Source organism: Malaclemys terrapin, chromosome 3 (assembly GCF_027887155.1).
Source record: "Malaclemys terrapin pileata isolate rMalTer1 chromosome 3, rMalTer1.hap1, whole genome shotgun sequence".
Classification (NCBI taxonomy): domain Eukaryota; kingdom Metazoa; phylum Chordata; order Testudines; family Emydidae; genus Malaclemys; species Malaclemys terrapin.
In genome coordinates this window covers 190,610,869-190,637,874 of record NC_071507.1, presented here as the reverse complement: position 1 = coordinate 190,637,874, position 27,006 = coordinate 190,610,869, and the positions used below count along the sequence as shown (strand labels likewise).

The 27,006-nt window shown below is 43.7% G+C and overlaps 1 protein-coding gene across 4 annotated transcripts; it reads right to left on the bottom strand.

The window, feature by feature from the left end:
* Window positions 1-18: 18 nt before the first annotated feature.
* Window positions 19-26,751, bottom strand: FAM228B (family with sequence similarity 228 member B). 4 transcript variants are annotated; one of them, XM_054023685.1, is made up of 11 exons: window positions 26,650-26,751; window positions 25,576-25,689; window positions 23,674-23,787; window positions 16,101-16,205; window positions 14,721-14,837; window positions 12,296-12,370; window positions 10,876-11,073; window positions 4,143-4,220; window positions 3,223-3,310; window positions 2,962-3,106; window positions 19-1,234 (listed from the first exon to the last, which is right to left on the bottom strand). In XM_054023685.1, the coding sequence occupies exons 1-11, from the start codon at window positions 26,725-26,727 to the stop codon at window positions 1,129-1,131; spliced, it is 1,218 nt and encodes a 405-aa protein (XP_053879660.1). In that variant the 5' UTR covers window positions 26,728-26,751; the 3' UTR covers window positions 19-1,128. The 4 variants fall into 4 exon arrangements, with proteins under 4 accessions (XP_053879660.1, XP_053879661.1, XP_053879663.1 ...); XM_054023686.1 differs by lacking the exon at window positions 12,296-12,370; XM_054023688.1 differs by lacking the exon at window positions 23,674-23,787.
* Between the last annotated feature and the right edge of the window lie 255 nt (window positions 26,752-27,006).

Genomic DNA, 27,006 nt, shown 5'->3' with positions numbered 1-27,006 from the left:
GTGATTGCCAAACCTTTGCATTTTGTATTTAATTGCAGCCTACCCCTAGTGAGATGGGTAATGGCCCAATATTTTAAAGGTATTGAAACTATTCAATTTGTAGAATATTGGCAGAAGTTAATACAGCTGGAATGGTAAGTATTGGTCTTCCAGGAATATGCGCCTTCTATTTCCATGCCTGGTGGGGGTAACTCAATCTTTCTAGGACCATTGTTGTTAAAAGTCATCTCAGTTTGTGCACCTTATAAGTCTCCCGCAGAAAGTCTTTCAAACGTGGTATGATATTAGTAAGCAAACTGTATTTTATACTTCACACGCATATGTTTATTTTAACTTACAAAGTTTTAACAGTGAAGTAAATACCAGCTCAAACAGTTGCTTGAGAATGTTGTTTAACTACTATAGAAGCTACACTTACCTTCCTCCATCAAACTGAGGTTGGCTGGCCAGAGGCACTTTGATTTGCTCATTATTCAGACAGAGGATTTGTTTTTGAGATTCTCAAGGTGCCCCAGCCTCAAAGTTCTAGCCTACTGAAAAATAAACAAGATCTGGAACTAGTAAGTGAATGTTGGTCTCCTTCAGGGTCATGAAAAGGACAACGCAGGGACCTGTTTTCACTGCACTTTTTGAAATCAGACCTGGAGTCTTAATAGAGCACCTTATGTAGTAATGTGCAGATTCTAGAAATGTCCTTTTCCTGTCTTGCTTGTTGTCTGTTTAGTTAGGCAGTCTCTGGGATTGTTAAAAAGGCTATATAATGGCTGGGAAAGTAGGGAAAATGTTGGTGAGTTATTTCTGTTTTCAGTACAAATATTTCACAGCATTGCGATAAGCTTCCGTGTTTTAGCATTGTAATCTGTGTCTATGCAGTGACATTTTTAAATGAAGCTCCTGCCATTTTAACTTTCTCAGATTTTTAGTCTGTACAGTATTGTTAGTGGGGCTGGAAATCCATGTAGCGCAGAGTATTTTGCATTTCTTTGGGTTTTGTACAGTTATGCAATTGGCACTTCAGAAAGGAATGGTTAGTTAGCAAGCCGGTTTTATTGCATTTTGTCAAGATGACTGGCAAGTGGTCAGTTGCTTTGGAAGAAGGTCCTGGGCACACATCCCAAATCTAACTTTCTAGTAGATATACATCTCCTCTTTCCAAAGGGTGGGAGGACACGTGCTGTCAGCCCAGGCCTTGAAGTCCAGGTTGCCAGCGTTATGGTTTCTCTTCACTCTTCGCCTTTAACAGAAATCAGATTGGTAACAGCCATTAACATTTTGTCACATACAAATGATTGCTCCAAATCAACAATGCTTCTGCTCCAGCTATTTACTGCACTGAGTTATTCTGACAAATGTTCTCGTAACAGGAAAATTGGATCAGGTGACTGAACCTGCCACTACCCACAAATTCTCTCTCAACAGGATGCTGGAATAAAGCTTAGGTACAATAACAGCCCATAGGACTGAGAGCGTGAACTGACGTGAGGAGTGCTGTGCTGCCCAGTACCAAAGGCTCTATGGCCAGAGGACGGTGACACTGCCCCTAAATCCAAGGAAGTGAGGAGGGAAGAAGGGATGGGTGGCAGAGAACTGGAAAAAAGAGAGAAGGCAGAAAAAGTGAGGAATGGAAAGCAACAGCACAGAAACCAATCAAGTGAGATGTAGCGAAGGCTGAGCCTACATGAGAGTCTCGCACAGGGAGGGGCTCCAGCCCAAAGAGGGTGAGGGAGCCATTGTCCTAAGGGTTGCCCATGCAAACCCACACAGAGACAAGGAATAAAACCTCTCACTTGGTTCAGCTTTGCTATCATTGCACATAAGGGGCAGGTTTTTCCTTAAGAGGCCTGTGGTGAACCAGCACCAACAGGGACCTTAAAGAACTGAGTCAGAACCCTTACTGAAAACTTCCTTTTCCACATCTCAGCAGCTGTGCTGATCCACTCCCTTCGGCACAAGGCTCCTCACATGCTCTGCCAGCCCACGGAGCACACTGTCCTGTTTCCCAGCCCACAGACTGGGAGCACTAAACTAGGGCATGATGAAGTTCGCATCCCCCCTCTAGTATCTCAACACCCATCTGCAGCCTGAATTAGAATCCTAGAGGACGCTCAGGGTTAGCAGTATTTGCTTTGGCCAGGACATGCGCCCATTACAAAGTTTTCAACAGATTATAGTTGAGCTGTAATAATTTTCTTTGTTTTGCATCTTTCACTACAAGATACTTATCAGCTGAACTTTAAACCATCTCCCTGCTTATGGCATTTTAAGCATAATTGATGCTTTTCCTAGAGTGCCTGTGATATTTTCTTAAAGCCTCCTGGCTCTGTGATGTAGCCCGGTGGTGCAGGATACCGTCACTGGGAGCACAAGGGCCAATGCATGGTTGGGGATGGGGGCTGCCAGAAGCAAAAACCTCAAAACTGTCACAACATAATGATCAAATGTAAAACAAGCTGAGTGAGCAGCTGTAAATCAGACGCCTTGCTTTGCTCACACAGCGTGACATTAGTGACAGCAGCAAAACTCTAGCTCTTTTAAGAGCCTTCAGACACATCCATATGAAATCCTCATCTGACTATCCATCCTCCCCTATTCTAAAGAGGCTAAATTGTAGGGTTGGCCTCCAGGCCTGGCCCAGAGCAATGCAAGAAATGACTCAGCACAACCCATCTCTAGTTCAGAGCTCCCTTGCCCTTAAGACACTGGAACAGGAATTCCAGGTGGGGCCATACGGAGAACCGTGCTGTTCCCACCCCACACTCGTTACATAGATTCACACACCCCTCACTTCTCCAGGAGGCAATCCAGCCCCTTTCACCAGCACTAATTTCTCACAAAGTGTACAGAAATAAGTAGACTCCACCAGTAAAACCACCTGAATTTGCCCTTCCAAGCACTTTGATCTATGACCAGACAGGACCGGGGGTGCATCTACTACCACTCAGCAGATTTGTTGGACTTTACCTCTTCCTCTGCCGAATCTCACTTTCTACATATCCTGGGGGTATTTTCAGCCAATCAGCTGCATCCATATTTTGCCGGCCTAAAGGAAGCAATGGCAACTTTGCCTTATATAGGTCGTTCCTTTCTTTGGCCGAGTATATTCTTCCTGTGGGGAGTTGAACAGTAACTAATGTGAACAGCAGCACTATTGCTAGCCAGAATGGCTCTCGTTGTTGTGTGAAACGCTTCCGCGAATTAAAGAATATGGATGATATTAAGTACCTGTCTCACATTGCTGGATAAGCCCGCCCTCAAGAAATCTTCCTTGTACCTCTTTTAACAGCGGATCGTGTAAAGGTGGAGTTGATACCTATAACAAATACAGTATTTCATACGCTTGCACCAAGAAAAACACTAATTTGAGGGGGTCAAAATGGCACAGACAAAAGTTACATCTCAAAACACCCTGTGAGTAGGGAGGTGTCATTAGTTCTACTTTATGGATGGGAAACTGAGGCACAAACCGGTTAATAACCTACTTTTCAGAGGTGGTAAACAACCCAGCAATGCTATGGTAAATTGAGAATATAGTCGGAGTCCCAGTCTCCTGCGCTAAGTACCCTCTCATTACCTCTCCCATGTTCTGCACAAGTTTGGCAGAGTCTTTACAAAAAAAAAAAAAAAAAAACTACATCCGAGCATCAGGCTTTTTGTAGGAAACTAAATTCCCACCAAAACCAAGCCACATGAAATGTAGGATTATTCACCCAGCAAGTCAGCCAAACCAGCGTGATTCAGTATTAGGAACAAAACACACCCTGCCTCCTGTGAGACACACCAAGCCCTGGTCAAAGAACTTTAGCCCAGGTGACCTTTGTAAATTTGAGTACCGTAAAACAAAAACTCTTCTGAAATATTTCAGAACTCACCCAGCTAACTACTGAGTTTAATATGGAAGGAACAGAGGCCTGCTCTCCTGCTTCCACTGAAATCAACTATCAAATTCTCCTTGACTTCAATGGCAGCAAGATTGGGACTCAGTTTTGTAAACTAATGCAAGTGGAAACGCCCTGAGCCAAACTGAACGACCAACCCTAAGAGCAACAAATCAGTAACAACAGGCACCAGCTGTCTCATTAGCCATTAGACTTTTCTTGATCAGAGGGTGCACCTAAAAGCCAAAAAGCGGCAGTCGGACGTACCTTCAAATAGGTGGGATGTGTATTCAGGAAGAGAGGGTCGTACTCTGAAGAATCATAATCTTCCAAAGCCACCTTGCCCTGTGTGGGAAGCAAGCAATAGCTCAGGTCATGGCTGATGATGCTGATGCAGGGACTGGAGGTAGCAGTGCTGAGGACTAGCTAGCACAGGTTACAGATACATTTACAGAGTGTCCTGTGGATGGAGGAGTCTGTTATTTACGCAGCTCTAACTCCTCACAGCAGCAGTTTCATGCAATGTTTAGTGCCATCCCTTGCTTTGTATTTAATATTTATATCATAGTGGTGCACTGAGGCCTCAGATCAGGCTCAGCATTGTGCTAGGTGCTGTACAAACATGTACCCAGTTACATCCCTGCCCGGGAGAGCTTACAGTCTTTCATGGCTAGTCCCTCGTACAAGCGTAAATGGAAGCACAGGCATAGTTTGACGGCTATGCTATTCTCTGAAGCATCGGTGCACAGTCCCCTCCATGTCCCTGCCATGCTGTTATGAAGTGCAGCGGAGCTCCCCCCCAGGCCGTAGCTCAGCCGTTCAGCAGGAGATGGAAGTGACATCCACTGCTGCTGAAGAGCTGAGAGGTTTGAAAAGACTGAGCACCTGATACCGGCCTGGTGCAGCTGAGCAGACCCTTGTCTTCAGCCAACTGTGGCCTGATGGAAGCAGAGCCACTTCTATCTTCGGGCCATGATTGGCCATGTCGCCATTCATCCGCTACCCATGGCCTTGGCTGTGGGACTGGCAGGGAAGGGGGAAGTGAGAGAGTGGGGAGAATGGAAGTCAGGGGAAGGCTGTCTGGCGGGATGGGATAGGGGGAAGGAGGGGAGGAGATTGGAGGGACAATGGAGGGACAGGGAGAGGGGGAAACGTTGGCAGAGCCAGAGGGGGGAGGGAGGAGCGAAGCTGTGGGGAGAGAGCCGGCAGAGATCTGGGGAGAGGGAAAGACTGAGATGGGGGCACTTGGAAGGTCAGGGAGGGGAGAGACCGTAGGAAGAGAGGGGGAGACTGGACAAATGGGGGGAAGGGAGGGAGTGACTGATAGAAGTGAGGGAGAACAGAGGGATGGAATGGGCAAGAGGGGAGGACAAGTGGTGTGCGGGAATAGGAGAGTGATAGAAGAGTGAAAGGGAAGGGAGGAAGCATGAGTCGGGTGGGAAAGGGCGGGGGAGCTTGGAGGAAGAAGCGGGAGAATGGAGGGAGAAGGATGGAGATGGAGAGGGGCATCCGGTTGATGACAGAGGGGCAGTGAGGTAGGGTGGCAGGGGGGCCAGGAGAAGGGGAAGGCTAATGGCAGGGAGAGAAAGGCAGGAAGAAAGAAATGGACAAAAAGGGAGAAAACATCAGAACAAGAAAGCTTTAAGGTGAGCCAGCATCAGGGATTTTATCTACGCCACAGAAATGTCTCAGTCCTTCAAAATGATTCACAAATGGACACAATGAATGCAAATTAATGCCCCACTGCTACACAGGGCCATGCACCAAGGGAACCGAGAATTGCAGGATTTTAGAGGGTTCACAGCCACAGGTTGTAGGGTAAGGCTGAAGCCCCCAAATTCATGATACAAGAGGGGAGCTGGGCTTTTCACTAAGGAAAATGTGCCCTGGATTCCCTGAGAACTCCAGGAAGTGGTGAAATGGTGATACCGGCCTGGGGGGTCATGATATGTTGGTAGGTTACTTACATCATCTTACCCAGAGCCCTCAGCTTTTCCACCACACTTGGTATTTTCCTTCTGAGGATCTCATGTTTTACAAGAAACACCCCCCCACACACAAGGTAAAGCAGATTATATAAGCCTCACTCCCCCCACCACTGCCAGGAAGCCCTCTATATAGCACAGTTTATAGGCATGGAGAATACTATACAGAGCTGAAACTGTAGGGTGGAATAGAGGTAGGCAGGGTGGAATCGCCTCACTTGGAATTTGGCTAAGACACTCTAGTTTTTATGAAAAAGGTCATGGTATCTTTAACAATCGCAAGTAGCCAGGCTCTCATTCAGCAACATGGGGAACTGGAGCCACCATGACTTAGCGAGAAAAGTGCCAGCAACCAAGTAATAAACACCACTTCCTGCAGCACTTGGGTGTTCCTTGGAGGCGTCGCATCCAACTACTGACCCAGCCCAGCTTGTGAGATCCTACTGGATCACAGTCTGAGGTTGGCTGGCTGAATATGGTATCTACAGTATATCCCTGAACCCAGAGGTTCTGAATCCCATGCCTTCAGTAAAAAGTCTGACCAAGCCCTTCATCCTTCCAAAATAGATAAACTGAGTTCCATGCTGTTTACTGTGTGGGATGTTCTGATTAAACCTTAGAAACTGAGGTTCTGTTTGCTCTGTGTGGACTTTTAAAGCTTCCATGTCACTTTTCACATGCATCTCAAACTCCATGACCAAAGTTTCACTACTATAGCACAGTGTGCCTATTGCCTACAGCTCTCACATCCAGCTGGCTACATTCCCATGATGCTGTATGGGTAGAGCTCCTAAAAGACTTGTTTCCTTTGACCGAAAAGACATTTTAGAAGCATAAATGATTATTTCACCAGTGGTAGATGATGTGACGGTTCTGTTTTGTGCATTGAAGTTACGTATGAAGGATGACTGGAAGGAACCCCATAGATCATAAATTCCAGTATCCTGCTGTGCAAGCAACCCAGTCATTTAATCCTGTTCATAAACTTTTCAAGCTGTGTCTTAATACTCCTTGTTTTCCCCCACCACCCCTACTGGGAGGCTGTACCAGAACCTTCCTCCTCTGATGGTTAGACACCTTCTTCTCATTTCCAGCCTAAATTTACTCCGGGCCAGTTTATATCCGTTTGTTCTTGTGTCAACATTGACCTTTAGCTTAAATAGCTCTTTACCCTCCCTGGCGTTTACCCCCTGGATGTATTTATAGAAAGCAATCATATTCCCCCTGAGCCCTCATTTTGCTAGTCTACATAAGCCAATCTCTTTTAGTCTGCTCTCATAAAATATGCTCCCCATTCTCCGACCATCCTAGTACTCCTTCTCTGCATCTATTTAAATTTATCTTTCTTGAACATGAGTGACCAGACCTATATACATTATTCCAGATGAGATCTTATCAATGACTTGTTCAATGCCGTTAATACGGCTCTTTCTTATGGCCACATTACGTTGGTGGCTCATAGTCATTCTGTGACTGACTAATACACTCAGGTCTTTCTCTGCCTCTGTTGTTTCTAACTGATGCCCCAATTTACAGCAGAAATTCTTATTGGTCTCTAAATGCATTACCTTGAACTTTGTACTTTTTAATTTCATCCCATTTCTATTACTCTGGTGATCTAGGTCATCCAATTCTTCCTGTACAATTTTGCAATACTCCTCTGTATTGACAATGCTTCCCAACTTTGTGTCATCAGCAAATTTTATTAGTGCACTCCTACTTCTTGTGCCAGGGTCATTAAAGCAAATATTAACTAAGATGGGTCTCAAGACCCATTGACGCTTGAGGAACTCCACTAGTAACCTCCCTCCAGCCCAATAGTTCTCCATGGCACGTGCACATCTTGATTACTGTGTGCAAATGTGATCGCCCCCATCTCAAAAAAGAGATATTGGAACTGGAAAAGGTTCAGAAAAGGGCAACAAAAATTATTAGGGGTATGGAACGGGCTCCGTATGAGGAGAGATTAATAAGACTAGGACTTCTCATCTTGGAAAAGAGACGATTAAGCAGGGATATAATAGAGGTCTATAAAACCATAACTGGTATGGAGAAAGTAAATAAGGAAGTGTTATTTACTCCTTCTCATAACACAAGAACTAGGGGTCACCAAAAGAAATTAATAGGCAGCAGGTTTAAAACAAACAAAAGGAAGTATTTTTCCACACAACACAGTCTGTGGATGTTGCCAGAGGATGTTGTGAAGACCAAGACTATAACAGGGTTCAAAAAAGAACTAGATAGGTTCATGGAGGATAGGTCCATCAATGACTATTAGCCAGGATGGACAGGGATGGTGTCTCTAGCCTCTGTTTGCCAGAAGCTGGGAATGGGTGATGGGGGATGGATCACTTGATGATTACCTGTTCTGTTAATTCGCTCTGGGGCACCTGGCATTGGCCACTGTCAAAAGACAGGATATTGAGTAGATGGACCTCAGGTCTGACCCAGTATGGCTGTTTTTATGTTCTTATGTTCTCCTTTCAGCCCAACCCATTGTTACCTTGTTTTAGCCAGCTCCTTACCCACCTTCTCTATCTTAATTAATAATTTCCATTGTAGTATGCATCAAATGCTTTACTGAAGACAAGACAGATTAGATCTACTGCATGTCCTTGCTCTTTTAAAATAATTTATCTTACACAAGAAAGACATCTGGTTAGTGTGGCACATCCTATCTTTGGGAAAACCATGTTGAATTTTATTCCATTTTCCATTTACCTCCGTATCTTTAATTACTCCTTCCTTCAGAATTTGTTCTAATGCCTTGCATACTTATTGAGGTCAGACTAACTGGTCTGTAGTTGACAATGTCCCTTTTTGCCCTTTCTTTAATATAAGTATTACATATGCTATTCTCCAGTCATATGGTACCAACCCAGATTTGATAGGTTTATTAAAAATCTTTGCAATCCGACTAGCAATCTTATGTGCCACTTTTTTCAGTATTCTGGGATAGAAATTATCCAGTTCCTCTGATATGAGTGCAGTAAACTCTTAAAAGTTTTGCTTTCATCTCTCATGTGGTAATTTCCATTTCTATACACTTATTCCCATCAGCCATTCTACCTTCGCCCTAATGCTCTATATTATCATTTTGTGCCATATGTATATTATCCTTAATCTCCACCCTATCCTCGCTGCACAGAGGCCCATTTCTTCTTTTCTTGTTCTCTTTTCATTTTTATGTCCGAAGAACCTTTTATCATTTGTATTAATTCCTTTTGCAAGCTCTAACGCCGCTTGCTTTTTGACTATTCTCACTTTATCCTTTCACTTTCTGACCACCAAGACATACCATATATACTCGTTCATAAGCCGAATATTTTTGGTAAAAAAGTGACACATCAAAGAGCGGGGGTCGGCTTATAAAGGGGTTTACACCAAAATTCGATGATTTTAAACTCTATGGAATCATTGAATTGAATATCTAATACATTGTTGTTTTGTTTACCTGGAGCGTCTGCAGGCATGGAGCCCCTCAGCTCGCTGTGGCCGTGATTCGCCGTTTCCAGCCAATGGGAGCGGCAAACCACGGCCAGAGGGAGCTGAGGGGCTCCGTACCTGTGAACGCGCCAGGTAAACAAAACGTCCAGGCCCGCTAGCGGCTTACCCTAACAGGCCAGGAGTCAAAGTTTGCCAACCTCTGAAATATAGGATCGGCTTATGAAAGGGTCATACAGTGTTTCCTATTTTTACCTAACCATCTTGGCGGGTCAGCTTATAAACGAACGGGCTAATGAATGAGTATATACAGTAGGTTTCTTTTTTGATCAATCCTTTCTTCCATTTTTTTTAGGATCTTTGCTTACTCCTAATATCCTTTTTGAGGTGATTATTCATCCAGTTAGGTCGGAGTGCTGCCCTACAAGTTTTTTCCCCTTGCTTGGGACTCAATTCCAAATAGTTTTTGCACTTTTGACTTTAAGAAAGTCCAAGCCTTCTCCACATTTAAATCCCTGAGCTCTTCAGTCCAGTTGACTTTACTAATTATGTTTCTTAAAGTCTCTTGAGAAACCTTAGTTACTGAACTGTTTTTGATGATCCTTCCTTTTAATTTAAACTGACTTAATTTGTGATCACTTGATTTAAGGTTATTTTCTACAGCCAACTCTTCTATGGTGTCCTCAGTCCTTATCAAAATTAAGTCTAAAATAGCATCACTTCTTGTTGGTTCAGTCACTATTTGGTGAAGAAATCTGTCATCTATTACATCCAGTTCATGAACCAGAGAATGGCTTTAGCAGTTTTCTATTAAGAGACACTCAAGTGTAACTCTAGCAGCAGCTGTCCTGTGTGTTCAAAGCGCCCAGTAGCAGTGTGAAATTTACAAAAGAATGACATTTTCTACCCTGAGCATAATTAGTTTTGAGTATTAAACCACTGGAAACAAGGCACCCAAGTCACTGAGTGTTTTTTTCAGCCCTGTGCAACCCTGAAGTAATTGGTAATGTCACTCTACCTTGAAAATTCTGTTAAGATACTACATTGGCACCACCTCAGCCTGTAGTCCTGCTGCTTCACAGGAGAGGTAGAACATAGAAATGAGTGCTTCCCCATGCTGCTCTGACAATGTGCTGCAAAACCATCCTGGAAAAAATCTTGAGGGGTGAGAGTATAGTTCAGTCTCTGTTGACCCATTCAGTCCTTGACCTCTTCTATGGAGGTTTGTTTAGCACGTGGTTTTCATGCTAAACGTTTCACAGCCCACTGAGTAAAACCCACCATTTTCTCATTACAGCACATCCAGTTTGGAACCATTTCATATGTATGTGGTACACTGGACAATCCAATCATTCAGCTTTTTTTTTTTTTTTACCATATTACCTTAACACAATAGCTGTTAGTTTAAACCACAATTATGTTGTTAGCAAGAAAAAAAGATCAGTTACAAACAAGACTAATGCAGATCTCATAGGTGTGCCACAGTGCATCAATTAAAAGGTCAACAATGGGTGCTTTTGCCAGCAGCCCTCAATGTGCAACCCATACAATGATAAAATCATTATGGATACCTTCTTATTACAGTAGTTTAAATATAGAGAGAGCTGCTTTCGTTTCCTTTCCTCTATTTCTTCACTTGACTGGCTGTCAACTTTGTCCTCAATTTTCTGCAGCAGCGGCTCTGAAACACGCTCCAGCCATTTCTTGTACTGGATCTCCTTCTTTCTCAGCTCTAAGAAATCTCTGTGTCTCAAATACTTGTCCACCTCCTACATGACAGAGAGGCAGAGGATATTAATGTATTTAGGTAACCTATTAAGCACTCATCTTTCAGAGATATCAGAGGTCTATACAGAAAACAGAGTCCAGATGTGGTGGGGTGAACGGAAGGGTAGGTGGAAATGGGCAGTTAAGTGACCAAACAGAAAGACCCATTATAAATGTTGATCTTCTAAGCGAGAGACTGGTTGTAAGCCCATATTTAGGGTCCCATCTTCAGTGCATCCTCCTTTCAGAGCCCTGTGTGGTGGCCTAGCAGAAAGGGAAAAGGGTGGTGCCAAATAGGCTGGGAATCCATAGCAAATTCAGCATTAAACACAGCAGTAATTTACCGTAAAGTTTTAATCTCTTTCCTAGAGCATCAGGCCACATCGAGTATGGGGCTGCAGGGCAACATGAGGTGCAAGGGACTGTGATGTAGCACAGAAGGGAAAAGCCAGAAATATGGGAGCAAGTGAATTCAGAGAGACTCAGTGGGGGACAGGAGGACTGTGGGCAGGGACATGGAAGAATGCCCACCCTGACTAGTTACGGCTGGGAGATAAAATGTCAGCACCCCACACCCAAAGGGATAGAGGAGGGTGAGCTAAGTCCTCTCTGAGCAGTGAAAAGGCAGGCTTGTATTTCTGTATGCATTTTTAAGTTTAAATGTTGAATCTGAAATGATCCCACACCCCAAAGGTGGAAAAATCAGAGGGCAGGTGAAAAACATCTCATGGTTTTTAAGCCAATCTTATGATCCGGGAGTCTAACATGATTGTGGAATGCTAGGGATTGGCACCATCGCAGCAGGAGCTATGAGTGACCAAGAGGACAGATAAATCTATAGCAGCAAAAATGAAAACCTGGCAGTCTATAGAGAAAGAAGCACAGAGGAAGACATGGGTCATAACATCAAAGCTCAGGTAGCTGTAGGTAAAATGACACTATGAGTTACACTTTTCTTCCAGTAAGGAAAGAAAGGCACAAGGCCTCAACTAAAGATATGGGGTCTGAATTACAGTGATGAAAATCTATTTACTCTGATTCACAACGGAATATTTGAGAGCAGAATTTGGCTCAAAGGTCACATATCTTGTGATAACTTGTCTTATAATACTATCAACAACTGACGTTTTACCATCAACTGTTGATGGGCAGAGATTTTACACCCACATGTTTTCTTATGTCGTTATCAGGATATGCTGAAACGGACAAATATATGTTTCTTACCTTTACAAAATAATTTTCTCTATCCAAGATGGACTGGATAGCAGCAATAATATCTTGGCCTTCATTAGATACTGCCTAACAAAATACCAGCAAAACTGGGAAGTAAAACTGCTGAATAAAAAATAGTCATTAGAATTAACTCTGATTTCAAAATAATAAGGATCAGTACAGTAGATTAAGTTCTTTGATCAGCAAAGATGGAAAGGCTGGGGGCACTCTTAGGCATTGTGTTTAGATGCTCAGATGAACATGGGAAGGAAAAGCAGATAAGAAGACAAGAGAGGAAAGATAGCATCAGTTCAAGTATGAGAGAGAATATGGGAGAACTCCCTCCTGAGAAGAAAACCTCCTAGGAAGATTTAATCTTACAGTGCATTTCCTTTTCCCTTCCCAGTTTATTAACCCCTCTGTATTGTAAATCCCAAATATTTATTTACACAAAGTTCCCTCCATATCTCCCAACTAAACACCCGCCATCTCTAAACTCAATCCACAGCCTTGAAAATAAGAACAGGGAGGAGCTGTTATCACCACATTGTCAATTACAGCACACCGGAAACTTTAAAAAAAAAAAGTTTAAATTTGTAACCTTCAATTGAACCGATGTTCTCAATCTAGTTTTTAAATAAAGAGTTCCTAAGGCCTAATCTAGTACCACAACCACTGCAAGTACCCTTATTAGCAGTCTCAGCACTGAGACCAAGGAATGAACGCACAACAGAGACTGAACAAATCTCTCACTCATAGAGGTGCTCCCTCCAGAGCATGGTTGAGACACACAGGCGAGGAAGCTATGGGATAGACAGAGGACTCTGGTCTCCAGGACTGTCAATCTCCATCACCTTTTACAGGTACTGTATTAATTTAAAAAGAGAAAGCAATTCTATATTTTACAGGAAAGATTCTAACAGGAAACTTCACCTTTAAAAATCTATGATAAATATTTCGCATTTCAGTGAACTGGTCAGTTTCAGACCCAAACTGCACAGGGTTCTGTACGTAAGGGCCATAGCTGTGGTAAGGCACTAAAGGCTGGCCTACACTGGACAAGTTGTCCCAGTGTAATTAACTCAACTTAAAATCAATTCAATTTCATTGAAACAAACAGCTAGTGTAGATACACACAAACTCATTGAAACCTCACTTACATAGACTTTGCTTAAACCAACCTACTTGAGGCTTAAATTAACCTGATATACGCAAGGTTTAAACCAGTTTAAGTGTATTTACATTAAGGGTTTGCACCAGTATAATTTTAAATCATTGTAGTTACTCCAGGACAACACTTTGAGTGTAGACCAAAGCCAGAGAGAGGCTGAAATGTTATTCTTCACTCCCCTTCCTGCCTTTCATTGCTACTGCAGATGATTTCACAAGCCAACTCTATTACAATCCCCATGCTCGATAGCACCGTTTAAGAATGAAGTTTTAGTCTTAACTTAGAATTTCCTGTGTTATGTTTGTTTACCCCTAATGTGCTGATGGTACCACATCATTGATGGAACACAGCTGGTGTCTGGAGCTGGCCTATGCAAGGAAAGAAAGAGCCTCCCACCTTCCATGATTCTGCCAAGTTCTATATTATTTTATATCCCAATGTGTATAAATCTGTTTCTTTATTTTTCACTTTGCAAAACCACACTATGTAGTTTAAAAAGACATCTGCATCGCCCCTGTAGACGGGTTTCATGCTTCAGCAGGTTCTCTTACTGACGTGATATCAGCAGAACAATGCATGGAGCAGGAACCAGACCCAAGGAGCAGCAACTACAGGCAACCAAAGAAGGAGAACTCTATATTTCATAATAAGCTGAATGGCCCTTTTACCTTGGTGATTTGGGACATTCAGTATGTTACACTAAACCTGATAGACCTGTATTATATGACTGCAGGCCACCTTTAACAATATCTTACAGAGCTCTTTTCAATTCAAATACTAATTATAGCCATATAGCACCATTAAAATGCAGCTACCTCTGGTGTGGTGGGTAGCAACTAACACTCACACTGTACAACAGTAAAGGGATGGAAAATGTTGCCCAAGGATGACAAACTTCTCTTAAGAAAACTCCTGTCTCTTATTAAAAAAATGCCTAAAAAAAGCAGACAAGACCCCAGTTGTTAAGGTCTTATCCAACTCACCCACACACAGGAGACTGCATGGAACTGAATGGATCTGTCACAGGATGATGATGGGGCCAAGTGAATTGTGCAGAGCCTCAGGCTGCAGGGAACCATTTCAAACTAGACGCTTTGGCCATGTAAGTTACCTTTCCACCCCAAAACACTTCTCACTTGTTAACTTTTTGTTACTCTTCCCAAAGGTGGCAAACCACTATGTATTGTCCACACAGCAGAAATTTTACAGGACTTTGCACTTAATTACTTTTTCCTCATCCCTGCAAAAATACAGCTTCTGTCCTACCTGCACTTGAGAAAAATGCTTCTGTGTTAGCCAATCTTCACAAGCTTTTTTCCTTTCAGAAGCACTTCTGCCAAAAGTGCTTGGGGATCTGCTCCTAGCCAGGGATGAGGTGGCCCTCTGCAGAGATTTAACAGAAGGAAAAAGTCTGCATACAGTTTTGGTTTACAGAAATCACACTGCTCATCCTTCCACCTAGGTACCAAACTCCAATTCCTCTACAACCTGGGGCATAACTATCGCACTTTTCACCTCAAAGGATCCCAAGGTGCCTTACACACTTCACTAACCACCGCTGTGCAAATTGTCTTGCAGCACCAGTTTAGCAGTGCACAGCAATGGTTTAGGACAGGAAGTTTAAAATACCTTATCAAGCTGAAACAGCTGCAAATAGAGTTAGGCAGAATTTTATTACCCAAACTGAAATCTGGCAGGACCCCAGGGCTAACACCCCTATTCCTGCAGAAATGGCCACAGCATATTTAATGTCCATACAGGGCTGGGTCTTCGGTTTTACATCTCTTCCAACAGCACAGTGCCCCAACACCAAGCCAAGGTGCTGGTTGATCTTGAAGACTCAGTCAACAATACCACGTTCTGCAGCATGCTGGGCCAAATAGATTCCTGCTCTAGCTTTAGTGTATTTGGCCCACTACGTTTGCCTTGGAGTTCTCCCATCTAAGTATTGACTAGGTGCGTCCCAGATATTCCACAAGACAAGGTGCTAAGGCTGCAGATGTAACCAGAGAAACCCTTCTGTTGATTGGCAATGAGCATGAAGAAAGAACTACCATGCTGGCTAGGATCCGGGAGCTGCTTAAACTACTCCCTGGGCAGGGGAGGGAGCACATTTGTTGCCTTCAGTGCAGGTAATGCAGTAGGATTCAGCCGATAGGGAGGATAGATCATTAAGAGAGAAAATAAAAAGCATGAGGCTCTTGTAAATCAGGCTCTCGGGAAATACTAGTCTCTCTCCAAGACCAAAACAATGGAAAAGCCTCTGGCTGCAGAAGCTTTAAAGACTTTAATCTTAGAGACTCTGGCTGCAATGAAGCCTCATTACTCTGTTGACTCCAAGGAGAGCTGAGGGTACTCAGCAGTTTTGAAACACAGGCTTACGAAGATCTTGGCCAAGATTCACATAATCGCAGTTAGTTTACCGTGTCCATTCCCAATGTACCATTCAAGATCAGACTGTAAGTTCTGTGCTGGCCCTCTACAAGTCTGCACCCGTTAAAATCTAACCCTTAGTATTTATATTCTTCAAAGCCATGTAAATGTAAAAACTCCTGGGGTACCCCATTATAGATGTTGGTTTCAGGTGCCCCATTCTAGGGTTTAGCAGGGTGAAAACTATGGTTGAAGGAAAGAATGGTCACCCACCTGTTCTGGAGTCTGCAGGTCATACTCTGTCTGGGACCTTGGACATTTCAGCTTTAGTAACCATTGGTTCTCTGAACCACCCATGTTAGGCGCTCCTGAAGAGGGCTGGAAACAGCATTAAAACATGTCAAAAGCCACAGCACACACTAAAAGGGTAGTTTTCTTACAATGCAGCCAACCAAACTCCCCAGGAGTTTCTAAATGCTGCCAGAACATTTACCTATGTGTGCATATAACAAATAATCAAACTGAAGATGACAAATGTCAGTTTTACAGTCAGATGCTCCCTGTGATACTGTGTATCGCAGGGGTGGGCAAACTACAGTCTGCGGGCCGAGCCATTTTAAGCGGCTTGGCCCCGCTCTGGTGCTCCGGCCTGGGCACTAGGTCAGGGCTGCACGCTGTGGCTCAGCCCTGCTCCAGCCAGGGCACTGGGACCAGGGCCGCACCACGTGGCTCGGCCCCGCTCCGGCCAGGGCACTGGTTCCGGGGCTGCATCATGTGGCTCGGCCCCGCTCCAGCCAGGGCACTGGTTCCGGGGCCGCACCACGTGGCTCGGCCCCGCTCCGGCCAGGGCACTGGGACCAGGGCCGCATCATGTGGCTCGGCCTCGCTCCAGCCAGGGCACTGGTTCCGGGGCCACACCACGTGGCTTGGCCCCGCTCCGGCGCTCCAGCTGGAGCGCAGGGTCGGGGGCCGCACCACGCAGCTCCCGGAAGCCGTGGCATAGCCCCACTCCGGCTCCTATGCACTCCAATGGGAGCTGCAGGGGCAGTGCCTGCAGTTGGGGCAGCATGCAGAACCGCCTGGCCATGCCTCCATGTAGGAGCCGGAGAAGGGACATGCCACTGCTTCCGGGAGCTGTTTGAGGTAAACGCTGCTCAGAGCCTGCACCCCTCAGCCTCTCCCCACACCCCAACCCCCCGCCCCAGCCCTGATCCTCCTCCCGCTCTCCAAAGCCCTCGATCCCAGCCCGGAGCACCCTCGTGCACCCCAAACCTCTCATCCCCAGCCCCACCCCAGAGCCTGCACCCCCTCCGCACCCCAACCCCTATTTTGTGAGCATTCATGGCCCACCATACAATTTCTATTCCCCGATGTGGCCCTCGGGCCAAAAAGTTTGCCCACCCCGGTCTATCTACAGAACAAATGAGTAGGTTGATTTTGTACTATGGGACAAAGTTGTTTCAGTATATGCCACAGTGTTTGTCATGACGTCAGCTCTGAAGATACCTTTGACTTATTAAATTCTACCACCTTACTTTTACAGTTGTACGATGTTCCTGAGCACTATTAAACCTCTGCTGTGCTCTACCTTAGAGATGGCCACATTTTAGTACTTGGTGAAGTGATTTCTGAATGCAGAAAACTAACATTAAAGCAACACTGAGGTTGTAAGATCAAGCCAGGAAATTCCAAATTGTGTATCTTGTCTATTTTATGGCACACATTACTAAGAAAGAGTTATACATTAAGGTTTATATATAACAAAGGAAACAGGATGGCCACCAAAGTGCAGGAGGTCTCTCTAGGGCCCTCTGTACTGTGTTAGCACTTTAAATTCACTGAAGAGCTGAGGCCATAAATTATGCATTCTTTCCCGAAGATGGAGGCTGAGCCACTGAAATCATTCCTGATTTTTTCTCATCCGTTGCCCTTATTCCATGTTCCTCTTCTGAAACCTGACTATCCTCTGGTATCTGGGTAAATGGTAGTGCCAAAATAATGTCTATTTCTATAGACCAGGGGTAGGCAACCTATGGCACGCGTGCCAAAGGTGGCATGCAAGCTGATTTTCAGTGGCACTCACACTGCCTGGGTCCTGGCCACTAGTCCGGGGGGCTCGGCATTTTAATTTAATTTTAAATGAAGCTACTTACACATTTTAAAAACCTTATTTACTTTACATATAACTAAACTATTGTTGTATATTATAGACTTCTAGAAAGAGACCTTCTAAAAAGGTTAAAATGTATTACTGGCAGGCAAAACCTTAAATTTAGAGTGAATAAATGAAGGTTCGGCACATCACTTCTGAAAGGTTGCCGACCCCTATAGACATACTGGTTGTTAGTTTTGCCCCAGTTTCTTTAGCCCAGGGAAGAGATTTCCGTTTTTCAAAGGCTTCTACCACCAGCTGGTTGAAGGGCTCTCCAAAGGGTCTCCCATTGGAGTACTGGAACAAGGCTACAGACATTTTGCTTGGATGTCTGCCTTCCATGGAAGTAGGGAATTAATGGAAGAGTTGAAGACAAAAGTGGAAGCCAAGGGTATCCTCTAAAGCGCTCATTGTCCTGCCCAGCACTTCAGCTACATCACCCCCTCTTTGAGTGACTTCACTATGAACATAAGAATGGCCATACTTGGTCAGACCAAAGGTCCATATAGCTCAGTATCCTGTCTTCCGACAGTGGCCAATGCCAGGGACCCCAGAGGTAATCATCAAGTGATCCATCCCCTGTTGCTCATTCCCAGCTTCTAGCAAACAGAGGCTGCCCTGCCCATCCTGATTAGTAGCCTCCATTAATTAATCTAGATCTTTTTTGAACCCTACTATAGTCTTGGCCTTCACAACATTCTCTGGTAAAGAGTTCCACAGGGTGACTGTGTTGTGTGAAGAAATACTTCCTTTTGTTTGTTTTAAACCTGCTGCCTATTAATTTCATTTGCTGACCCTTAGTTCTTGTGTTATGAGAAGGAGTAAATATATCTTTTTTGAGGTGAGGCAACCACATCTGCACAAAGTATTCAAGATGTAGGCATACCATGGATTTATATAGAGGCAATATGATATTTTCTGTTTTATTATGTATCCCTTTCTTAATGATTCCCAACATTCTGTTAGCTTTTTTGACTGCCGCTGCACACTGATATGCATCAGGTTCAAATATTTGTCCTTGCTTTCAAAGTCCTACAATATGAAGCCCCAGCCTAAATCTATCGCTTGGTCTCATTTCACGGGCCTTGCTATCACCTCTCCACCAGTGGAACCTGCCTTGATACCCTTTTGTCTCCTCTCACAAATGCTTCCATGCCTTCTTCCATTTTGCCCTTTCTACTTGGAACATCCTCCTCAAACTGGTTTGTCTGGTCACCTCACTCCCTTCATTCATTCCTCTGTGCTGTTGAGGAGTATGGATACCTTAGGGAAGGAGAACATGAAGCTGGAGCGGAGGGAAATGATTTCACAAGTGGAACCCGCCTTCCAGATGTCATAGTATCCTCTCGCAGTGAGGATATCCCGCCGGGGGAGAGCCCCAGTTGTTAGGAACAAACATGTAAAAGTAATGGGGAATTCAATTATTAGAAATATAGGTAGTGGGGTTTGTGATGACCGGGAGAACCGCATCATGAATTGTCCACAAGGTGTGAAGGTTGGAGACCTCTCCAGACATCTAGATAGACTTATGTGCAGTGCTGGGGAGAAGCCCGTGACTGAGGTACACGCAGGCTCCAGTGACACAGGGAAAGGTAGGAGAGAGGTCTTGAAGACCAAATTTAGGCTGCTAGGTAAGAGATTAAAGTCAAGGACCTCCATGGTCGCATTCTCTGAAATGCTTCCAGTTCAATACACAGGAGCAGTTAGACTAGCAGAACTGTAGTCTCTCAATGAGTGGATGAGACGATGGTGTTTGGTGGAGGGATTCAGGCTTATTAGGAACCCAGGGAACCTTTTGTGGAAAGAGGAATCTATACAGAAATAGTGGGCTCCTCCTAAACCAAAACGGAATCAGATTCCTGGCATGTAAAATTAAAAAGGTCAGAGAAATTTTTGTAAAAAGGGCTGAGGGAAAGCCGACAGGTGCAGAGGAACACACAGTTCAGACAGACATCCCGTAGGGGAGAATTTATTACAGGGGATACTCTTTATTCTAGTAAGGAGGAGAGGAGAGAAGTTGATAAAGTGCAGGCAGGAACTGAAAAGAAACAGTCAAAGGAAAGAGTCCCATTCAATTACATCACATGAAGGCAGACAACTAAATATTGACAAATTTTGTAAGTGCTTCTATACCAATGCTAGAAGACTAAATACTAAGATGGGTGAACTTGAAAGCCTGGTATTAAATGAGGCTATTGATATAATAAGCATCACAGAAACTTGGTGAAACTATGAGAATCAAAAAGACAAAGTAATAGCAGAGTACAAAATATTTAGGAATGACAGAGTAGGTCATGCTGGTGGGGGAGTGGCACTACATGTGAAGAAAGGCATAGAGTCAAATATAGTAAAAAATCTTAAATGAATCAAACAGTACCATAGAATCTCTATGGGTAGAAATTCCATGCTTGAATAATAAGAGAATAGCAGCAGGAATATACTATCGACCACCTGACCAGGAGGGTAATGATGATTGTGAAATGCTCAGGGAGATTAGAATGACTACAAAAACAGAGAACCCAATAATAATGGGGGATTCAACTATCCACATATTGACTGGGAACATGTCACCTCAGAACGGGATGCAGAGATAACATTTCTAGACACAATTAATGATGACTTCTTGGAGCAGCTAGTCCTGGAAACCACAAGGGGAGAGGCAATTCTTGATTTAGGGCTAATCTGCACTACTGTGCTACGTCGGCCCAGCACCACATCTAGTGAAGACATGCTATGCCAACAGGAGAACACTCTCCTGGCGGCATAATTACACCATCTCAATGAGAGGCGGAAGCTCTCCCACCGACATAATGTAGACACCGCTTTAAGTTGATGTAACTTACGTCACTCGGGGGGGGGGGTGGCTTTTTCACATTGTGAGTGACGTAAGTTACATCGACTTAAGCGGTGGTTTGTAGACAAGCCCTCAGTTTTAAGTGGTGCACAGAATCTGGTCCAAGAGGTGAATATAGCCGAACCACTCAGTAATAGCGACCATAATGTAATTAAATTTAACATCCTTGTAGGGGGGGAAATACCAAAAAAGTCCACCACTGTAGCATTTAACTTCAAAAAGGAGAACTACACAAAAATGAGGAAGGTAGTTAAACGGAAATTGAAAGAGACAGTCCCAAGAATTAAATGCCTGCAAGCTGCATAGAAATTTGTTAAAAAAATACCATAATAGAGTCTCAAACTAAATGTATATCGCAAATAAAAAAAACAAAAACAAAACAGTAAAAGGAGCAAAAAAAGCCACCATGGCTAAAAAGCATACTAAAAGAGGCAGTTAGAGATAAAAGGACATCATTTAAAAACTGGAAGTCAAATCCTACTGAGGAAAATAGAAAGGAACATAAACTCTGGCAAGTTAAGTGTAAAAGTATAATCAGGCAGGCCAAAAAAGAATTTGAACAGCAACTAGCTAAAGACACCAAACCTACCAGCAATTTATTTAAGCACAACAGAAGCAGGAATCCTGCCAAAAAATCAGAGCAGCCACGGGACAATCAAGATGCTAAAGGACCCTAATGGATGACAAGGGCGTTGTGGAGAAGCTAAATGAATTATATGCATCTGTCTTCACTGCAGCCATTCTTTTTAGGTGACAAATCTGAGGAACATTCTCAGATTAAGGTGTCAATAGAGGAAGTTTAGGAACAAATTGATAAATTAAACAGTAATAAGTCACCAGAACCAGACAGTATTCACCCAAGAGTTCTGAAGGAACTCAAATGTGAAATTGCAAAAGTACTAACTGTAGTCTGTAACCTATCACTTAAATCAGACTCTGTACCAGATGACTGGAAGATAGCTAATGTAATGCTGATTTTTAAAAAACATTCTAGATGTGATCCTGGCAATTACAGACCAGTAAGTCTAACTTCAATACATGGCAAACTGCTTGAAACTACCGTAAAAAACAGAATTATCAGATACACAGATGAACACAATATGCTGGGGAAGAATCAACATGGCTTTTGAAAAGGGAAATCACGCCTCAACAATCTGTTAGGATTCTTTGAGGGTGTCAACAAGCAAGTGGTCATGGGCGATCCAATTGATATAGTGTACCTGGAGTTTCAGAAAGCCTTTGACAAGGTCCTTTACCAAAGGCTCTTGAGCAACATAAGCAGTCATGGGATAAGGGGAAAGGTCCTCTCATGGATTGGTAACTAGTTAAAAGATAGGAAACAAAGGGTAGGAATAAATTATCAGTTTTCAGAATGGAGAGAGGTAAATAGTGGTGTCCCCCAGGGATCTGTACTGGGCCCATTCCTATTTAACATATTCATAAATGATTTGGAAAAAGGGGTAAACAGTGAGGTGGCAAAATTTGCAGATGATACAAAACTACTCAAGATAGTTAAGTCCAAAGCTGACTGTGAAGAATTACAAAGGGATCTCACAAAACTGGGTGACTGAGCAACAAAATGGCAGATTAAATTCATTGTTGATAAGTGCAAAGTAATGCACATTGTAAAACACAATCCCAATTTATATACAAAATGATGGGGTCTAAACTAGCTGTTACCACTCAAGAAAGAGATCTTGAGTCATTTTGGATAGTTCTCTGAAAACATCTGCTCAATATGCAGCAGCAGTCAAAAAAGTGAACAGAATGTTACGAACCATTAGGAAAGGGATAGATAGGTACTTCCTACAAACATACTTTACTATCCCCTCGCCTGAGTCATATCAGAATCAAGGACGAATAGACTAGAGCAGAGATCTGCAACTGGTAGATTGCGAAGCCTTGTAAAATAGATTGCCAGCTCCCTCCTCTCCCCTCAGCTGATCGCGTTGGCCCCAGAGAAGATTTCTTTCTGCTGTCACCCCATAGCCTACAGAGTGGGTAGTGCAATCAGCAGTGCGGAGGGAGGGGACTTCTCGCAAAGAATTCTCCCTTCAACTTTGGAATATTTTCCATTTGGTCCAACACAACCTGAGCCTGCTGAGTTTCAGGGCACACTACAGGGGGTCGGACTGGAGCAGTGGCTCTCAATCTTTCCAGACTACTGTACCCCTTTCAGGAGTCTGATTGGTCTTGAGTACCCCCAAGTTTCACTGCACTTAAAATCTACTTGGTTATGAAATCAGGCCTAAAAATAAAAAAAAGTGTCACAGCACACTATTACAGAAAAATTGCTTACTTTCTCATTTTACTATATCATTATAAAATAAATAATTTGGAATATAAATATTGTATTTACATTTCAGGGTATAATATATAGAGCAGTTTAAATAAGTCATTGTCTGTATGAAATTTTAGTTTGTACTGACTTTGCTAGTGCTTTTTATGTAGCCTATTGTAAAACTAGCCAAATATCTAGATGAGTTGATGTACCCCCTGGAAGACCTCTGCATATCCCCCAAGGGTATGCATACCCCTGGTTGAGAACCACTGGAATGGAGGATGGTCCCTTCTGACCTTCAGCTATGAGTCTATGAAAAAACATTTATTCTCCCTAGTTTTGGAAAGCAATAGATATTGTGGTCAATGTTTTTCAGGGTCTATTTTCTGTTTGGTAATTGTTGGCTGGGAAAGTTGATGAAACTGAGGGTGTTGTGCAACAAAACAAAAAAGCACAGATTGATGGACAAGCAGCTGGATGGAAGAATCATTACATCTGATATCATACAGGATGATGCACTTAACTACTCCCTCTGAAAGAGAAAATATACCCCGTGTACCTGCAAAGGAGTTGAGGGTTCCTGCATTAGCCAATCTTTTGAAGATTTTCTTTTGCACAGAGTGCTTATTGTTCTGATCTTCTCAGACACTGATGGTGAGATTCCCTGGACAGGCTTAAAATGAGGAAAACACCTTAATATTATACTGTCCAAGCTTACAAAAAAACCTGGCCTCCCTTCCATCTAGTTACCTAAAGCAAAATTGCTTACAACATATTAACAATCATGTAAGACTCCACCCCGTGTTTGACAAGGAGAGGATGTTTGAGCATGGAAGAGAAGAGAGGTCTGTCCTTGTTGCATGGCTGGGTTCTTCTGTAAGAGAGACCAAAACGGTCCAGCTGGGGATGATTCTTCATGAGAAGGGAGGATATACAGGATGCAGATTTAGGAAGTCAACCTATTGTAGGTATCTGCCTGTTACAAGGACCATGAGAGAGAGAGAGAGATGCTGGCTGCACAAGCTTTTCTAAACCTTAAAGACTCAGGTTGAGATGAAGTCTTAGTCCTCTCTTATACCATTTTGTTTGGATTCTGGCTACGAGAAGCCAAATTCTGGTGTTTGACATTAGCCATGCACCTATTTGCCTGAAATACGCAGAGGTTTTTGAGTTTAGCAGGTTCTGGACTGGAGAATGTGATGCTGAACAGAGGCTAGATGAGGGTCTGTATGGGCAGGCTGGAAAGAGACAGATCTGGAGGCCTGTGTTTACTTGAAACTAGGAGATAGCTTTCCTGATTTTAAGAATAAAATAAACATTTAACATACACTTTATTTTCACCTGGCAGAGAGAATCGTTTCATCCTCGAGAATGGTCAATGCTGCTTCTATGAGGCTCACTTACCAGTATAAAGGCTGAATGTAATGCTAAGTGACTTGTCTAGATTACTCTGGTTAGCACAAGAAATGCAAGGTACACATATAGACCACTGATCAAGCAGGATAGAGACACCAGCTGGCTGTTCTTCCTGATGAGTACAGACAACAGTGGAGTGGACTGACGATGGCCTTACAGTTTCCAGAAAACTGTAAGTGATTTTAACTAGGTGTTACCCTAACCGGAGGGGAAAGGAGTTGGATTTTCAACCTTACCCTGCTCAAGGAGGAGACAGAAGGAGCAAATTAAACATCCCCCAAGAAATCAGGGCTCCCACACCTCTTCTCCCACCAAAAGAGACTCTCCTTTCCTTTGCAGAATCCACCTGTTTGTATGGATCAGTTTACACCAATTTAAATCAACCCAGACCTAACCAACTATCTACCTTCTTGGCTTTTCCAGAAGTAGCTTTGGAGGATTTGTTGTAAATGACTGACAAACAGCTATTGGGATAAAGCTACATCTTTGCCTAGTTTGCAGGTCACAGCCCCAAAAGCGATATCCATTAACAAGTGCTGTAAACTGGCATTTAATCATGGTTTTCAAGGTTAGAGTCTCAAGCACACATTTCCTAAGGATTCACTATTGTGCTATCTCCACAGAAAATGCAATTGCTCGTCTCACTTCCCTAGTTATGCAGGTAATTTTGCTGCTACTGTTCAACAGAGTTCCAGAGAGGGGACAATTCCAAAATCATAGGTCTTGTACAGACATATTGCTAGAAGTTGTTAATACCCTTACACTAAAGCTAAGCATTCTCTTTCTATTTTTTCTCTGTTTTATTTATTTATTTTTGCCCTTTTTAGTGGGTTTGGGCCACCAAAAAAACAAGAAATAAGTTTGGGAGTTCTTCAGTGGATTTCTTATTCCTTTCACAGGGAGGCCTAACAAATACTACTCAGAAACTAGAGGGAGTCTTGATCCAATAATTTCAGATATTATGTACAGTCTCTTATTGTCCCACACTTAGCTCTGACCCTGTCAAGCCCAGGGGATGCTGAAACCAATTTCTCGAGCTACTCACCTGTTCTGGAGCTTGCACATCATACATGCGTTGGGATCCTGGACAGTAAACCCTTATGAGCCAGTCTTCATCCAAACTTCCCCTCCTTGCCTCTAGGGACGTTATTGAGTCAGGCTGGAGACAACATTAAAATAAGCATGAGCAAATGAAACTAGAGTGCAGGGAGTAAACATTTAGTTTTCAAACACTGGACAAATCAAACTTGCTGTGATGGAAATGACCAAAGGGTTTCTAAATTCTTAAAGAAGAATAATTACTGTCAATATTTAAACGTCAGTTTCATGGTTAGTTGCTGTCCCTGTAATCTCAAAATCAAATGAGTTGTTTCTCACGTCACTGTATTAGCCCTGGAGATAATTTTATCTAACTAAAATTCCCTGCTATAATTACAATTGGTGCAGTCTTCCTATTTTATTCCTTGTCCTACCCTGTTGGATAGCGTTCTTGTGCTTTCCTAAACTGCTCTGCCAAGAGCAATATATTTAAGGATGGGTTCCTACATTTGCTAAGGTGACAGGTTTTGGAGGAATAGCCGTGATAGTCTGTATCAGCAATAACTCCTCCTTGTTTTTACATTTGCTAAGTTTCTCTCTTCAGTAAATCACAACTTGTTTCTATAAAGTCCTTGTCAGCTACAAATCCATTCATGGTCTCCGGCCAAAGATGAATTTTTTTGGAACGTTTGAGTGAAAATGGTTTAACAATTGCAGTGACTAAGTGTCAGAAAACTAGTATCCTTACCCACATACCTGCAAATAACATCTGCTCTTACTAAAGCCTATAGGACTGTCTTTATGTGGCGGAGCAGGACATCACTGACCCAGGGACTGGGGAAGGAAGGAAGGAATAGCTGCTTAGTCTCCAGGCACCGATACCACTCCCTCCTGCCCAAGAGAGGCAGTGTCAGCAAGTGGTTAGAGGAGGGCATACGACGCCTGGGATCTATTTCCAGCTCTGACACTGGCTGGGTGTGTGGCTGTGAGCAAATCGCTTCCGCGCTCTGTGCCTCAGTTTCCCCATCTGTGTAATGGGGCACTAGATCGCCACGCCCCGAAGGCCACAAGCTCAACTTACACATGCAGGGTCCTGCGGTGGCCTGGGCACAGATGGGGCTCGCCCCTCTTTTGCAGCCGAGCTGCCTCTGGCCTCCATGTCGCCTGGGCAAGGCTCCCCCCGCCCCGCCTGCGGGGAAGCTGTTACCCCTTCTGTATGCCCGCCTCCTGCCCCGGGAGACAGCTAGGGACGCCTCACCGACAACCTTCACTCAATCCCTCCGCCGGGGAAAATAGTCCCATCTCCTCCCTTTAATCACCTGCAGGGCGGAGGGCGGGAACGAATTCCCTGGCCTCACCGTCCCTGAATGAGGAGAAACAGCCTCACCCAGCCCGAGCTGAGAGCGGGGAGAGTCAGTGATGTACAGCTCGTATCCCG